Source organism: Nanorana parkeri, unplaced genomic scaffold, assembly GCF_000935625.1.
Source record: "Nanorana parkeri isolate BGI_ZX_2015 unplaced genomic scaffold, ASM93562v1 scaffold102, whole genome shotgun sequence".
NCBI classification, from domain to species: Eukaryota; Metazoa; Chordata; class Amphibia; order Anura; family Dicroglossidae; genus Nanorana; species Nanorana parkeri.
The window spans coordinates 1,844,154-1,860,598 of NW_017306370.1; the positions used below are offsets into that span (position 1 = coordinate 1,844,154).

At 44.2% G+C, this 16,445-nt stretch overlaps 1 protein-coding gene across 1 annotated transcript; it reads left to right on the plus strand.

Annotated features, from left to right (window-relative positions):
• Positions 1–321: 321 nt before the first annotated feature.
• CCDC82 (coiled-coil domain containing 82) lies at positions 322–12,970 on the plus strand. Its single transcript, XM_018552939.1, has 7 exons — positions 322–854; positions 2,384–2,558; positions 4,479–4,571; positions 6,446–6,570; positions 8,457–8,627; positions 10,401–10,580; positions 12,893–12,970. The coding sequence occupies exons 1-7, from the start codon at positions 342–344 to the stop codon at positions 12,968–12,970; spliced, it is 1,335 nt and encodes a 444-aa protein (XP_018408441.1). The 5' UTR covers positions 322–341.
• Positions 12,971–16,445: the final 3,475 nt, after the last annotated feature.

A 16,445-nucleotide genomic window follows, 5' to 3' on the forward strand; every position in this document is an offset into this window, starting at 1 on the left:
AATATATGGGGCTTCTCGGGCAGGAGTGCGGCGGGACTCTCTATTTGACCCTTACATTAATTGTCTCCAGCGGTCCTAGCAACCAGTGACTGCACTAGGTTATGGAAATAACCCATCACCGGTGTGGAACCATGGTGTGGACAGAACAGCCACTTGGTCCGGATCTGGACCACGGTCCACCATTCAGTGACCCATGGTTTAGAAGGTCACTTTGCCACAAATGACTTTGAGTTGAAGCATTTGATAGACCTCTTTTGTGATCTGGGACATATTATTGTACTAGAATTCTGTCATTTCTTTTTACTTTCTTTTCCAGTGAAGGTATTTATTATCATGCAAACATGGAAATTACTTCAAAGATGTATGAAACAAGACAGAAAAGAAAGTCAAATGAGACCATTCCAAAGTCCAGGGTGGACTGGAAACGCACAAAAGTAGACTCTATATCCCACATTCTTGACTCTGATGAGTCGACTTCCACATCCGAAGAAGAAGAGCAAGTTGATAGTAGCAGTGTATCCAGTGTAGAGAATGAAGAACAGCTGGGGCTATCAGGGGGCACTGCCGATGATGGAGAAGACAACATCAGGAAACCCAGACACAAGAGGAGATCTATGACGATAGAAAGCAGCGACAGTAGCTCTGACAGCGATGAGCCTGGTGTGAGAACCCTCGTCAGGCGCCGTCGTGCTATAGATGATGATGATGATGACCCCTTGAATAAAGAAAACAATGGGGAACCTTCAGGAGAGGTCAAGGCCCCAAACAAGAAACAATTGAGGAAAGATAACTTGAAACAACTTGTTGAGAAAAGACGATCCAAAAACCCAAGAAACAGCTGGGAATCCGATGAGGTAAATTTGGGTTTGCATAAGCCGATTTTTCAGAAGATACTTCGAAAGTGCAATCAAAGTGATCATCTGGGAATAAAGAAAAATTGGAACTTTACCATCTCTGTCAGTCACTGGTGATGATCTTTAAGTGTGCAGAATTTCCTTGAACTCTTCTGAAAAATTGGCCAATATACGAGCAGCCTTTTATTTTCTATTATATTTTCCTCACTCTCCATTCTAACCTTTTACACAACAGCTTAGACAGAGCAAACTATAGAAAGCTCCCGATGCGTAATGGGTGAGCTGAGTTTTATTCCTGCTCTGGACCTGTTCAGCTATAACCTACCAAGGACCACACATACTGTATAAGCAGAGATGTAAATCTTTGCAAGTGTAGATGTACACTTGCAGCACAGAGACACCATTTAGCATGTGGGGTTTTTCTGGGGGGAGGTCCGGAGGGTTTCATCATGTGAATAGTTCAGTTAAAAAAATAAAAGTACAACTTCTCCTAAAAAAAGATGGTTCTGATGGTGGGCACAGGTAACATGAACCAACCAGTAGCTTCTTACAGTTCTTCAACTCTAATCTTATTTCTGTACAATAAATTGTATCTCCACCTACTTCAACCAGGCCATAAAGATGGTGGTGTTCTGTCAAAGCTGGATTCCTCTCTAGTTTACTTGTACCACCATCGTTGGGTGAAACATTTAAGTGTGGTGGGTATCTCTACAGTTGGAGTCCTGGAGACATAAAAATCCCCAACAGGCAAGCACACAAAGCTGGAATACCATATTGTGCATTCTAATGATTGTTGTATGGGAGTTGGAGTTGATCGACCGTATGGCCAAGTATTGAACTGGGTTTTAAAGTTGAGACAGGACTCTGACATCTGCTTCTGACCCGTCATGCGGTAATACAAACTTAGCATGAATTCCATTCTCATGATTTTAAAAGACAGTCCAATATTGATCTGCTGCTCCTTCACTCGGATACAATGAGGTAGTAAGAGGGTATCTTTTCTATGGTGCATATAAGTGCAAAGTGTTGGTTGTATGGGACTGTGATGGGTTTTCTTGTATTTCTCAAATGCTCTAACTGCAAGGTGTTCTCATTTACGTTCCTGGCTTTGTTTCTCCTCTCCAGAGTCTCCCTATCTGCTGCAACCAAGGGCATGGTTCACTGGTCCTTCAGTAAAATATTGTTGGGTAAAAAATCCAGCAGGTAGAAAGTCTACCTTGGAATACATCATGCAGGTTGGTGGTATAGTGATGTCATCAAGGGAGTCCCTAAGAGATACTGTATCATCTTGAAAGTCTTTGAATGATTTAGCCCATCAACATCCATGCCGAGTTGAAATCTTACCTTTGGTTGGTCAGATGAGAGATCCGTTAAACCTTTGGTGCACAACCTGAACTTTTCATGCAGATATGCCTGAACATGTACTGCAGTGAGGGGAAATAAGAGATGGGAAGGTCCTGTAGAGGAAAAGGAATGGTGACCATACAAAAGAGTCAGCATACTTTCTATATGTCTGGTTTATCTTGTAGGCAAGTTCCAGCAGTGTGTACAGTCCCCTGACTCCAGAAACATTGGGTGAAGATGAGGACAGTCAGGAGATGAAAGACTTTATAGAGCAAGATGAGGAGGAAGATCCGGAAGATGAAGATGGAAACCGACCGTCAAGATATCAGGAATTGTTCCTGAAGCACAGAATTCCTCAGTGTATGTCCCAGCATTAGATGATGAGCTGTGTGCGGTCTTACAGTAGTCAGTTAGGATCTGGTGGCCACTATGATGGGAGATCTCAATGTACTCTCTGCCTTTTCAGTCTGAGTATACAGCACACTGTGAGAATGATCAGACTGTGGTTAAAGAAGTACTCCAGGGGGAACAAAATGATTAACCCTCGATTAAGTACTCGTTTGTGGCTAGGTGCTGTAAAAAAAAAGTTATACTCACCAGAGTATCTGAGCCGGCTTGTACTTAGACTGGGGTCTGGAACGTCTCTCCCCCTCCGCTGCAGCAGTCCAAGGATACTAGTGCCATAACACTTTATATACTGTGCATAGATGTGTATAGACGAGAGGACGCCAGGAGCGGTCTTATCTGTGCAGTGGGAGTAGGAGACACACTTCAGTGATCACTGAAGCAGAGAGCCGATTCCGATGGTCTGGTAAATTGTTGTTGTTTTTTGTTTCTTTTTTAGCACCTAGACACAAACATGCACTTAACCCTTGCAATGCGGGGTAGCCCCACTGCAAGGGTTAATAAAAATTTTTAACCGGAGTTCTTCTTTAAGCAGAACTAAAGTTGCATTAAATAATCCTCATACACATTCATAGAATTGGCTTATGCGCACTTGTGTATAGGTTGAGGAGAGCTGCAGCAATGCCTGCACTGAGGGTTCTAGATCTGGTGTGTTTACACATTTAGAGCGCTGTGTGTGGATGGCATCCGAGGCAATGTTGGGTGGATTAGCACTATTGTGTAGATGAGAAGGGGAAGGGCTGAGTAGTTTTGCATAAGACAGCTGGACAGGGCTGACACCATTCAGTCCACAATAAATAAATTAGGAACCGAGTACATTTGTGGGAGATAAACAGATCTTATTTTGTACATGCCAGTGTTCTTTCAAAGTTTGTGGCTACGTTGGAACCATTCCGGGGCCATCAATCACTGAAAACACTAAAATGATCAGCGGTAAAATCGTTTAAAGTGTTCCCTATGGGAAATTTGGGGTATTTAAGTTTTTTGCGGCTTCACGGGCGAACACAATTTTAAGGCTTGACATGTTTGGTATCTATTTACCCGACGTGACCCCATCTTTTATATTTTACCAAGAAATTGGGTATTCTATTGCAACTAGCATTTTTTTTTATTCTAGAGGGCCTCTGCTTTCAGAACATATATCATTGTTTGGGGGGTCTGAAGCTGTTTTCTAGCCAAAAATGTATATTTGATCATGTGTGCGCAAATAGTAAGAAAATGCTCCGGGCAGCAAGTGGTTAAGACAGTGGAGTTTTGATGTCATGGGCGGCAGGATAGGGAAGTATTAAATCTTTTCTTTGCAGGCCTTATTTATTTTTTTAAATGATAAACAGTCGCTTTAAAGGAGAACTATGGGGTTAAGTCTTTTCTCCATAGTTCTCCTTAGGGTAATGGGAGGACACAAACTAGCGTCCTCCTGTCACCCTAGGCTCAGTATACCGCGAGCTGTAGCTTGCGGTATACTGAGACGCCGCAGTATACCACGAGCTGTAGCTGGCGGTATACCGAGACGCCGCAGCTGAAGCGGATCCCGACAATTGTGCCGGGATCCGCCCAGCTGCGTGACTGACAGCTGTCTCTGCCTATCTAGAGGCAGAGCCAGCTGTACCCTCCCCCGTCCGTTCCGCCAGTCAGCGCTGGCGGATCGGAGAGGGGAGGGGGGAATCCAGCTCTCTGCCGTGACAGGATCGAGAGGTGAGCGAACGCCGATAACTGTTCGCTCACCTCCCGATCTACTGAGGCGACCTATGACAGTCTCATTGTCACAGGTCGGCTAGAACTATGAGGTAAGTGAAAAGTACTCACCTCATAGTTGTCCTTTAAACAATGTATGAATATGTATTATATCCATGTTAATGTTGCTGTTTTTTTCAGTTGCTTCTAATGACCTTTATACACATCTCCAGAAGGTGATCAAGGCTTTGCTAATTAACATTGCCGATAACACATTTCTGGAAACTCTGTATGGTAAGTCAGATGATATATTCCTTACATAGCAGAAATGTCTATTTTCTTTATTTCAGAGCATCCTATAGCACAGAAACTTGAATGTCCGGATTCAGAACATACTTTTCTCTATAATAATTTACCTATATTTAGTTGCTTATGAGGCATATGGAACTATATTCTAGCTGAGAAAGGCAGTCATATATTTATTTTTCCAATGATGAACATGAAAATGGAACACTGAGGCAGAGTGGTAAAGCTTTGGTGCAAATGATAGTCATGCTTTTAGGCCCCTTTCACAGGGGCGGTCCGATCGGATTCCCGTCAGTTTTTCAGGCAGACCCGATTGGATGCCCACCCCCGGCAAGACAGATGGATCGTGCCGGAATCCCGGGTAACCTCCGTAGACACACATGGGGTCCGACAGTTTCAGTTTGAAAAAACTGTACGGACACGGGTGTCACAGCAGTGACATCCAATCCGTACCCCTGTGATCAGGAGAGGATCTGTGCACACATCCTCTCCTGATCAGCCTGCGTGAAAGGGGCCTTGAGCTGAACTTCAGCCTTCCCTTCAGTCTTGCACAATTTTTTGTATAATATATATTTTTAGTACTGACAATTTACACAGCGCTTTACATACTGCACATTCACATCAGTCCCTGCCCTCAAAGAGCTTACAGTCCAAGGTCCCTATTGTACGTGCATACAGGGCCAATTTAGACTGGAGCCAATTAACCTTCCAGCATGTCTTTGGAGTGTGGGCATCCAAAGGAAACCCACACAAGCACAGGGGGAACATACAAACTCCTTACAGATAGTGTCCTGATTGTGATTCAGGCTTTAGCACTGGCCAATGCTAAAGCTTGATGAAGGGGCCCTGTGTGGCCCCAAAAGCACTTGTTCATATGACAAGGAACTTCAAAAATGAATCTTTTGCTATTCTAAAAAGATTGGTGTGCTGGTGACATTTCTACAATTCTCTGATATTTGCAGCGCCATCCGCAGTCACTGCGAGCACCCCGCCCCCCATCATAAGGGACTTTTGATAAGGAGTGCAACAAGGATAAGTACTTACTGACTGGGATTAAAACCGGGGACCCCCCTAGTGCTGCAAAGCAGAACTGCTAACCACTAAGCCACTATACTGGAGCCTTTTGTACAGTGTCCTCTATTGCCTTGGTTCTCAACTGGTGGGTCGTGACCCAGAAGTGGGTCGCGACCCCATGTTCAGTGGGTTGCCGCGTGCCTTCCTCAGCCTCCCCCTTTTGCAGCACTGCCAGTTCTTGAGCCATTCAAAATATGCTGCCCGGTGCCGAGTGTGAGCTTGAGGTGGGATGGGCTGGGGCTTTGGCCGTGGGGGAACTCCATCCATACGTACAGCTTTCTCGCTGTAGAGGTGCCTGGACCAGAGTTATGTCACATTCCGGCTCCCGGCACCTCTACAGGGCACACAAGGGAGCTGTACAATCGTTGCACGTATGGATAGAGCTCCGTCACAGCACAGCAGCCCACACTGGACACCAGGATGAGAATCCACTCCAGTTCTCATAAGGTAGGGAGACTGAGTGGACATTTTTAATGGCACCCCAAACGCACCTCCCACCCACAGTTCGATTGCCCGCACCGGAACGCACAGTACTGCAATGCCGTGCGTTCCATTGCAGTGCGACTTGGGTAGTGTCTTAATGACCAAAGACAAATGTGGGTCCTGAGGTTACACAGGTTGAGAACCACTGCTCTATTGTACTGAAATTGCTTACTCTGATGTCATTGCACACTGATTTCATCAGCTTTTGAAATGGCTTAAAATCCATTTGACTTTAATATCACTTTACACTTTGGCTTTACCATGCTTTAGCCTTCATCTTGTGTTTTTGATATTTTGCTGCATAGAAGGAAAAAGAGAGAAGAGGTATGCAAAAGACATGCTGAAGTCCCTGAATTATTTGGATGAACGCATCATAGCTCCTCGTCTTGAAAAACTCACCACAAGCTGTCGTTGGAAGCCCCGGTACAAGGTGACAATTTAAAGTTGTACTCCAGCTGGAAATATGTATATTATTTTGCATACATTGGGTAAGGTCAGGTTCACACCATTTTTCGTACCAGATCTGGAACGCGGTGCATTGCGTTTTGCTGCGTTCCAGAGCGGTTTCTTTTTTTTGTTTTGTTTAAAAATGGGCTTTCAGGTGTGGTCCATTGCGTTCCAGTTCGTTTGTATGTGTTCCCATGTGTTCTGGTGCATTTCAGACCAGACAAAATGAGACGAGCAGTATTTTTTTTTTTTGTCTGGTCTGGAACAGACTGCGCTGGTGTGAACAGAGCCCAGAAATACTAATAGGGATACATTGGGATGCAGTTGTGGTCTGGGAAGAAACTGTTCTGGTCTGGACATGGTATGAACAAGCCCTAAGGCAGGGCTCAAAATTTCCACTCGCCCCCTCGCAATTGGCGAGTGAAAATTGCGTGGAAAGGCCTAATGGCTTCCACCATGTTGCTGTCTGTGGCCAACTAAAATCTATGTAAAGCCAGCTTTTAGATTTGGATAGCATAAGGTGGTGTTGAAGCCCCATTAGTTTTTTAGGGGAGATTTTTCTTTGCTTACAATATTATTGGCAGAATAGGAAATGTGAGGGGAATTTCCAGCTGACACAGTTCTCACCAGAACATGTGTACCCAATGGGTTATGTCCCCTCTCCTCTTGTTCTGATGACAACATCTTGGATTTCCCATCAGTTTCTTGGTGACTGTGGTCAGCAGAACAAATAGAAAGAATTAATTTGTCCAGTGAAGACACAAATTAAAACTCGACAGAGGGTCTAAAACAGGGGTCCCAATGTACCGGCCCACAGACTAGTTGCTTTTGTCCTGCAATTAGGGGGCTAGAGCCAACCCTCTTGTACCTGGCCCTTATCTTTTGCTGCAGCCAGTGGCATAGCTAGGGTTGCCACCTGTCCTGTATTCACCCGGACAGTCCAGGTTTTGAGGCCTGTATGTGCTGTGTCCAGGTTTCAGGCCCAGACACAAGATCTCACAAGGTCAGTCGGACAGGGGCAACCACGGGGTGGGGTGATGTTCCAACTTAAGTGTATGGGGGAGGCACGGGAAACGGAAAAAACGCTGGAACTTGGGGAACAAAAAGATGTATGAAACTCCGGGTGCAGATAAGACTCTTGAAGGGCACAGGGGTTCTGCCTCAGGCAGATGTGTTGCTCGCTATCTCTCTTCACTTTCTCTCCTGGCTGTCTCTTCTCTCTCTCTCTCTCTCTCTCTCCTTGTGGTCTCCCTCCTGCCCGTCTCTCTCTCTCTCTCTCTCTATCCCCTCTCTCTATCCTCTCTCTCTCTCTCTCTCTCTCTCTCTCTCTTTCCCTCTCTCTCTCTCCTCCTGCTCTACCTCCTGCCTGTCTCTCCTCGCGCGCTCTCTCTCCTGCCTGTCTCTCCCTCCTGCCTGTCTCTCTTGTCGTCTCTCCTCGCTCTCCTGGCTGTCTCTCCTGATGCGGCCCCCATGGAAGATGAAAATGTTCCCAGTGGCCCCCAAGTCATTTGAGTTTGAGACCCCTGGTCTAAAACTCCCCCACTCTATTCTAAAAGCAGTCTTACCTTTACATACTCTCCCTATCTAGAGGCAGAGCCAGCTGTACCCGCCCCCTCCCCCGTCCGATCCGCCAGTCAGCGCTGGCGGATGGGAGGGGGGAATCCAGCACCTCCCCTGTCACGGCAGAGAGCTGTGACAGGATCGAGAGGTGAGCAAACGCCAGTATGTGTTCGCTCACCTCCTGACCTACTGAGCCGACCTGTGACAGTCTCATTGTCACAGGGCGGCTTGAACTATGAGTGGAAATCACTCACCTCATAGTTCTCCTTTAAAAAAGGTTTGACTGAATTAGAATTCTTTCTCTTGCAGGAGAGGGTAAATGCTTACCCAAAACTCAACATAAGTATAATGATAGCTGTTAAACAATCCTGCGATGCCTGTGAATTGCTCCGGTACTGCACATACTTTGTGGCCCTCTCTGGACAAGCCTATGACAGTGAAACATTAGAAAACGATGACTTCCTTCCTGAAGATAAACAGGTAAGGAGTGTAATAGAGGGTGCTGTACTACATTGTACTATTATATGTGCAGATCAGCTGACTTTTGTCTCGGACTAATTTTTTATTCATGACCTACGGAGTGCTATTTACTAAAGGGCTGAAAAGGTATAAAGGTGCCCTTACACCTTGGAGTGCATCGTTGTCCCATGCTTAAAGTGAACCTGTACTTTAAAACAGAAATGGCTTTCACTCTGATCACTTTATAACTAGCTGTTTAAATTAAGGTGTAAATGAAAACGGCATATCCCAGAACAATACAATACAAACATTTCCCAGCACCCATACCAGCTATCCAGCAAAAAAAAACAAAAAAAAAAACATTTGACACTTATTCAATCATTTCATGTTAAAAACAGAGGTTTTAACTGCATACATTTGCAAATCTACAATATGTGTAAGCCACACTGCCTCATGAAGGCCCCTCTGTGAAGTGCTCCCATCTTGGGACATCTATAGCAATTCATATACTGAGGGCAGGTACGCCTGGAGGTAACCCAATCCTCCTTAGGGTGCAAAAGAAACAACTGGAGACCTCCAGTGTGTCTCTGCAGCAAATCCAGCAAGCAAAATAAAAATGGCAACCCCTCCAATCAATTTATAATCGGATTTTTAAAGTAGGATGCACATGAAAAGAGCACAGAACAATACAATACAAATGTTTTCCAACACTCATTCTAGTTAGCCAGCTAAAAACCGAATTCTACATGGTTTCAACAATTTCTGTTTAAAACATTTGCAAAACTATGTGAAAGCCAAACTGCCTCGTCAAGGCCCCTCTGTGAAGTGTGATCCCTTACTTTAGTCTAACAGTGCTCCCATCATGGGACATGTGTAGAATTGAGGGCAGTTACGCCTGCACACAATCTTCAGGGTGCAGAGAAACATCAGAAGCCAAGCACAGACCTACATTGTGTCTACACCAAAGCTAGCAAGCAGCACAAAAATAGAAACCACCCCAATCATTTTGTAACTATCTTTCAAAGGTAAGGTGCAGATAAAAAGGGAATTTCACAGAACAATAAAATACAAAAAAAATTCCCAGCACTAATACCAGCTATCAGCAAAACCTGTACATGGCTTATACTAAAAAAATAGGTTAATTTTGAAAAAGGGATCACATGGAGTCAGTACTGGCTTTCCATATGCTCCCTCACCACCCCAGTCCACTGCTATACTGCCCTGCTCGGTATATTCACATGTGAAGGGTCACTTGAAATTCCCTCTGCCTTCTCACAATGCAGTTCATGGGACCTCAATGTCTGCAAAAGGTATAACCTATGCCTGTGAGAGTTTTCATTTATCCAGGTCATGATTTACCTAGTTGTAGTTACTGACATCCAGCTGGACTTATTCTACGGTAGTTTGTTGAATACATTTTTCTGCTTATCCAATCAGATTCTTCAGTTTTAAAGTACAGTTCAATGTGACCTAACTACTATTACCAAACCCTCAACATATAACCTAAATGCTAAAACTTTGCATAAACCTCTAAAACCCAGCTCTGGCTTTAAGAATAATCTCTAAAGTTTAACCACTTCAATTCATACTGGTCCTCTTTGAAACTGTCAGACATCCTTACATTGGGATCAAAAACTAAAACACAAAGGTTCTGCTCCAAATGTAATCTGCACTGATACTCTCTCATTCGGGCAGACGCAGTAACTCTCTCTTTCTTTATTACTGCTGACTTCCAGTAGAGAAACTATTCCAGCGCTCACAATAATAACGTAACTCTCCTCCGTTTGGTTTCAGCTGTTGGTGGTTGGCAAAACATGTGGCCGTCGTACTGAAGTGTATCACCGAGTCAGGCATTATAAGTTCCACCTGTACCAGAGCTGCATTCCTTTTTTACAGAAATCTAAGAAACATTCCGTTAAAGAATCAGTGGAAATAGCTCTATCCAAGATGGAAGAACAACAATTTATTACGGAGGTAAAGTGTTTGACTACTCCTAAAAGGCCCAGTAAAAGTAGACTAGGGTGTTACTTCATGAGCTGCTGTGAATATTTACACATATGTATGTGAATGTACTGATTCCAGTACAGAAACTTACAGGGCTATTCACAAATGGGTGAAGAGTTTGGAGAAGTGAGCAATCTAGGACAACAGCTGAACTGGAAAGTGAGCTGAATTTGAGAATTTTTGACTCCCAAAGACAAAGGCTGCTGAAAGGCCGATGTTTTGGCTACCTCTGCTCTATAGTATTCCCCTTCACTCCTACCCCAGCAGCTATATAAAAAGTTATGAAGGGAGGCGGGGGTAGGGACAAGGGAGCTGGGCCAGCACAAAGAGTAATTAGACACTCCCAAAAGAGGAGAGGGTTATGATGTGCAACAGGGGAGGGGACTGTGCCAGGGAAGTGACTCCTCCTGGAGTAGTCACATTTTCTGGCAAGTTCAAAGGCACATTGCAACTGAATACAAAATAACTGAGTCTTTTTAGTAAAGGCGCTGCCACGGACACTCAAAACTCTAAATTAGCCTCAGTGGCAATACACATTGGGAAAATATCCTCAATGAGGTCAGACAAGTTTTAACTCTTCCTCACTCAATCCAAAACTAGAAAAACGTTCAGGGTGATTCACAAAAGGGTGAAGAGTTTGGAGAAGGCAGGGGAAGTGAACAATCTAGGACAGGGAAGCCCATTAGGTCGATCGCGATCTACCAGTCGATCGCGATGTCCTGTCTTCTCTGGATCCCCACTGCTCTCCCCTATGCAGCAGGGATCCGAGAAAAAGTGAAGCTGTACCAATCCTCTGTGCAGGACAAACACTGGAGCGATCAGCTGATCACTCCCGTGTTTGTAAATTGCTGAATGGAGGCAGGGCACCTTTTTTTTCTTGCCACATGTGCAAAAGAAGCTGGCTACGGCTGTGCTTGACTTCAATGCACTGCTACGCCCCTGAACGCAGGTATTTTTTCGTTGGTAGATCTCATTGAGCTCGTCATTTGAAAAGTAGATCTCCAGGCGAAAAATTGTGGGCGCCCCTGATCTAGGACAACATAGCTGAACTGCAAAGTGAGCTGAATTGGAGAACTTTTCCAGTTCAGCGATGTTCTAGATTGTTCACTTCTCCTGCCTTCTCCAAACTCTTCACCCTTTTTGTGAATAGCCCTGTAAAAGAAGAACTGTCATAAAGAAAATAATTTTTTAATGAATCCCTCAGGGGACCAAGTGCATATAGCGGTTGGTCTCATTCTGATTGGCAGCCCCGTTGCAGATTAAAAGCACCTCTTTATTTATGTTAATGCTGGCTGTAACTCCACCCCAGTGTAAAGCCCAGTATATGGGTGTTCTTGTAGGGGTTGGTACAGTCAGCACTGAGCCTCCATCTACTCTCTATGATGATTGTTTGTTTACTATTATGAATGGACAATCAGCGCTGCAGGGCTGTGTTGATAGAGCTGCCGGCTGCTAGGAAATATGCAAAGGTACCCGCAGTTCTATCACACAGCCCTGAAATGCTGAACGTACAAATATAATAGTAAAAGGTCACTCAATGCTGTGGGGCAGTGTGTCTATCTGCGGCATATAATCCACACAGTCCCGCAGTGCTGAGAGATGTTTTACTGTTATGAATGAACAATCAGTGCTCATGGGGCCAGTGCCGTGTATGACACAGCCCCACAGTGTTGCCTGTTCATTCATAATAGTAAAAGATCACTCAGCGCCATGAAGTTGTGCAATGGTTCTGCCGTATTCACAAGCAGCTGCAGTTAGACACGCAACCCGCAGGCTCTGTGGTCTGTTGTGAATGGCAGCATTAATCTCGAGAGCGGCCCTTGTCACCACAGACCAGCACTGTCATTTAAAATTCTATCACCTTGCTAGCAGGGCGGTCAGGCAGCATGGAGTGAACTGTCCAACTAAGGCAGGACAGATTTGAATGGGACCAAGTGCTACATGCACTTGGTCCCCTGAGGGATTGGATCAAAAAAGAATGTATTTCGTGAGACTTCTTTAGGAGTTGACATTGTATTTTTGAACATTTATTTGTATGTTGTCCGCCATTATAGGCTACAAAAGCCTTACTAAGAGCAAAGTTATTTGTCTATAGAATCACTATTAATAAACTAGCTATGCATAGAGAAATATCCCTATTGCCAGGAAGTCTTTATCTTCTAACATTTCTCAGCTTCTACATCCTGTGTACCTCGGTTTTGGTACACAGGTAAGAAATACATTGTTGAAGATGACAATAATAACAAGGGCTTAGAAACATTTATTCATTTATTTTTTTGCAGGCAGTTGATCGTCTTCAAAATTATGTGGATGCAGCAGAAACTTTTAAGGATGAAACAGAGGAGTCATTAATCGCTTAAATGAAAAAGTTCAACTCCCCTTTTTTAAATAGTTTTGATTGAATTTGATTTAATTGTGCCTGGCCTAACACAATAAAAACAGGTCTCTCAAAAATGGAACATTGCCTGATGTCATCGTACTTGCACTTTGTACTTTTCCCGTCGCATACTGACCAGAACTACCTCCCATGCAAAATCAGTCAGCTTATCCCTAATAACTGGCACTGTACACGGATATCTTGGATGCCATCATCTGTAAGCTTGTTCCGTCTTCTTACTTATGTTATAATCTTCTCTTTCAAGCTCAAGACAGGTCGTGCCATGATACCCCCTACATCAGTGATTGGTGGACTGGTCCTCCCATCTTTCTCTTTCCTGTATTGATTGGCTAGTTCTCTTCAGAAGCTTTTTTGTTATCCACACCTGGTTTTGCTTAAGATGTCATGAATTTTGACAAACTTTCATCTTTTCACAGTCATACGAGTTTCTTGACACAGACTTCCACTTTAGGACATAAGCTTCCAATAGCATTTTAGTCTGTTGGATGTAAAAGAATTGTTTCCCTAATGAACACAAAATGGTCCATCTACGGGTGTGTGCCTTTCTCTGGATCGATTGTGGATTTAGGGTTCTGTATTGTCTTTTGTTTTATCTTGAAGGACATGTCTTTGGGGTTTCTTTTGTTTTTAACCTGACCAGGTAAATCAAAGTATTAACCACTTCCCACTGGTGTAATGCACATCTGCATGAGTAAGGAGGTTGGGCTTTAAAGTGACACTAAACTCCAAAGTTAAATCTTTAAAATGCATTCCAGTAACCTAACTAATAACAAAAATGTATCTTATTTGTGTATCACTCGGCTGTAGATCCTCAAATCGTCTCTGAATTGGTGCTGACACTGTCCTTCCTTCTGGAGGGTGGCTACTTTTGTTCCCCATGGTCCCTATGTGTGTTGAAAAGTAGTCACCGCTCCAAGCTCGCTCCCGTGATGGACTACAATTTCAATACAAATTAGTAAAATAAGCATAAGATTGTAGTCCATCACAAAGAGCGAGCTTGGAGCGGTGACTACTTTACAACACACACAGGGACCATGGGGAACAAAAGTAGCCACCCTCCAGAAGGAAGGACAGTGTCAGCACCAATTCAGAGATGATTTGAGGATCTACAGCCGAGTGATACACAAATAAGATACATTTTTGGTAATAGTTAAGGTACTTGAATGCATTAATTAAGATTTAACTCCTGAATGTAGTGTCGCTTTAATGCCGGCTGGATGCATATATATATGTCCAGCCAACCCACTGTTCTGTGCTGAAGGTGCACTCACTCTGTGTTCGCAGCACAGTGAGAGAGCTATCACGGACTGCTCCCAGTCACAGTTTATGATACGTTAGGCTCGCAATCATATCATTGCTTTGACAGCCAATCACAGCGATCACATGATCAGGAAGCAAGCCTCCGCCTCCTGTTATTCTGAGCCCCTTTTTAAAGGGCCGGCAGAAGCCTACAGATTATGGCCAGCAGGTTCAGCCTAGCCAGCAGGCAACTAGCATCGCCAGCAGTGGCAGCCCATCCATATTCCCATAACAGGTTAGTGTATGCATAAACCGGACACCCTGTAAAAGTGGGATCTTATCCAGTCACAGAACAATACAATAAAAAAAAAAAAGTAGCTAAGCACACTTACCTGCTACTCAGTAAAAAAGAAACAAAAAGTCTAAACTGCTTTAACAATTTGCATTACAACAGAGTTTATATTTGCATACATTTGCAAATATACGTAAAAGCCACACTGCCGCATCAAGGCCTCTCTGTGAAGTGCCGCCCCTAACTCCAGTGTAACAGAGCTTTCATCTAGGGACAGTGGCGTAACAATCGCCATAGCGACCCATGGGGCCCGGGCACAGGGGGGCCCGGCCTGGGTCGCTATGGCATGTACATGTCATAACTTGCTTTGCACAGCAGCTGCAGCTTGAGAATAAAAGTCTGTTCCCTGCCAGCAAGGATCCTTGCTTTGTGTGTGGAAGCAGCGGTCTCCCTGCCAGGGCCCAAAACACCACCTGCTGAGTCACAGCGCGCGGATCATGAGCTTTGTTAATTGCAGAGCTATAGCTTTGACTCAGCAGGGAGCTGATGCATCATGTCTGACCTCTGCAATGAGACCACTGCTTCCACACAGAGCAATGGTCCTTCTCTACACCATGCTGGCAGGGAACAGGCTTTTCAACACCGGCTTTAGCTGCATTCCATAGAACATGAACGGTAAGACTTTGCACACCTTTTATTTCATGCATCTGGAGCGTATTTAGCTGATTTTAATTGGACTTTATGTAAAATATGTTCCAATTTACAGACTAGATGTTTTTTGTTTTAAGTAGAACAATTTTCCTTTTGGATAGAGTTGGAATATACAATATTGTTTCTCTTTATTCATTGCTTTGTATGTCTCTAATGGGAAGATTTCCCCTAACTTCCTGTCTCAGTGTCACCCAGGTCATTGCTGGTTACATTGCCACTGGTCCTTTAGTAGATTTCAATGTGGAAAATACTAGGGATGCACCGATACAGGTATTGAGTACAAGTGCCAATAAAAAAAATGTTGGTACTTGCCGATACCGAATACCGGAAGTCCCATTCAGGAAGCCATGCGGCGTGTAAAGACTCGCCACCCGGCTTCCCGATTCCTATAACTTGTGAATCAACGTTTTTTCACAGATGAAAGGGAATGAACCGTCTTCTTTTTTTTTCCTGTATTTTAGAGAAACTTTGTAAAAAAAGAAAAATCAGCTTGATGTCAATTTTATGGCGTTTTATTTTTGTAAAAAAAAAAAAAAAAAGCTTTGTTCTAGATTTAGTTTGATTTATATGTATACAAGGGGGCAGCCACATTTGCTTATTAAATATGCACGCTTTGCTTCCTACACATCGGTGTTTTCCTGCTTCTTGACACATTGGAAGTCTTTTGGGGTTGATTTACTAAAGTCGAGCTGTTCACTTTAGAAGGGAAATTACAAGGGCAGAGCGACGATGTAAAAAAAATTTACTTAAAAGAGAACTATGAGGTAAGTGTTTTTCCCCATAGTTCTCTAAGGGTCACGAGAGGACTTATACGAACCTCCTCCCGTGACCCAAAGCTCAGTATATCGCAAGCTACAGCTTGCAGTATACTGAGACTGCTGCAGCCGGGGCGGATGTGAATGACAACTGGCTCTGCCTATCTAGAGGGAGAGCCAGCTGTGCCCGCCCCCTCCCCCGTCTGTTCCGCCACTCAGGGCTGGAGGATCGGGGAGGGGGGGAATCCCTGAGGGGAGCCGTGAGTGACAGTCACGGCTCTCTGCAGGAAGATGATCGAGAAGTGAGCAAGCGCCGGTATGTGTTCGCTCACCTCCCGATCTATTGAGCCGACCTGTGACAGTTTCATTGTCACAAGGCGGCTCGAACTATGAGGATGTGTGGAAATCACTCACCTCATAGTTCTCCTTTTCAATATGAA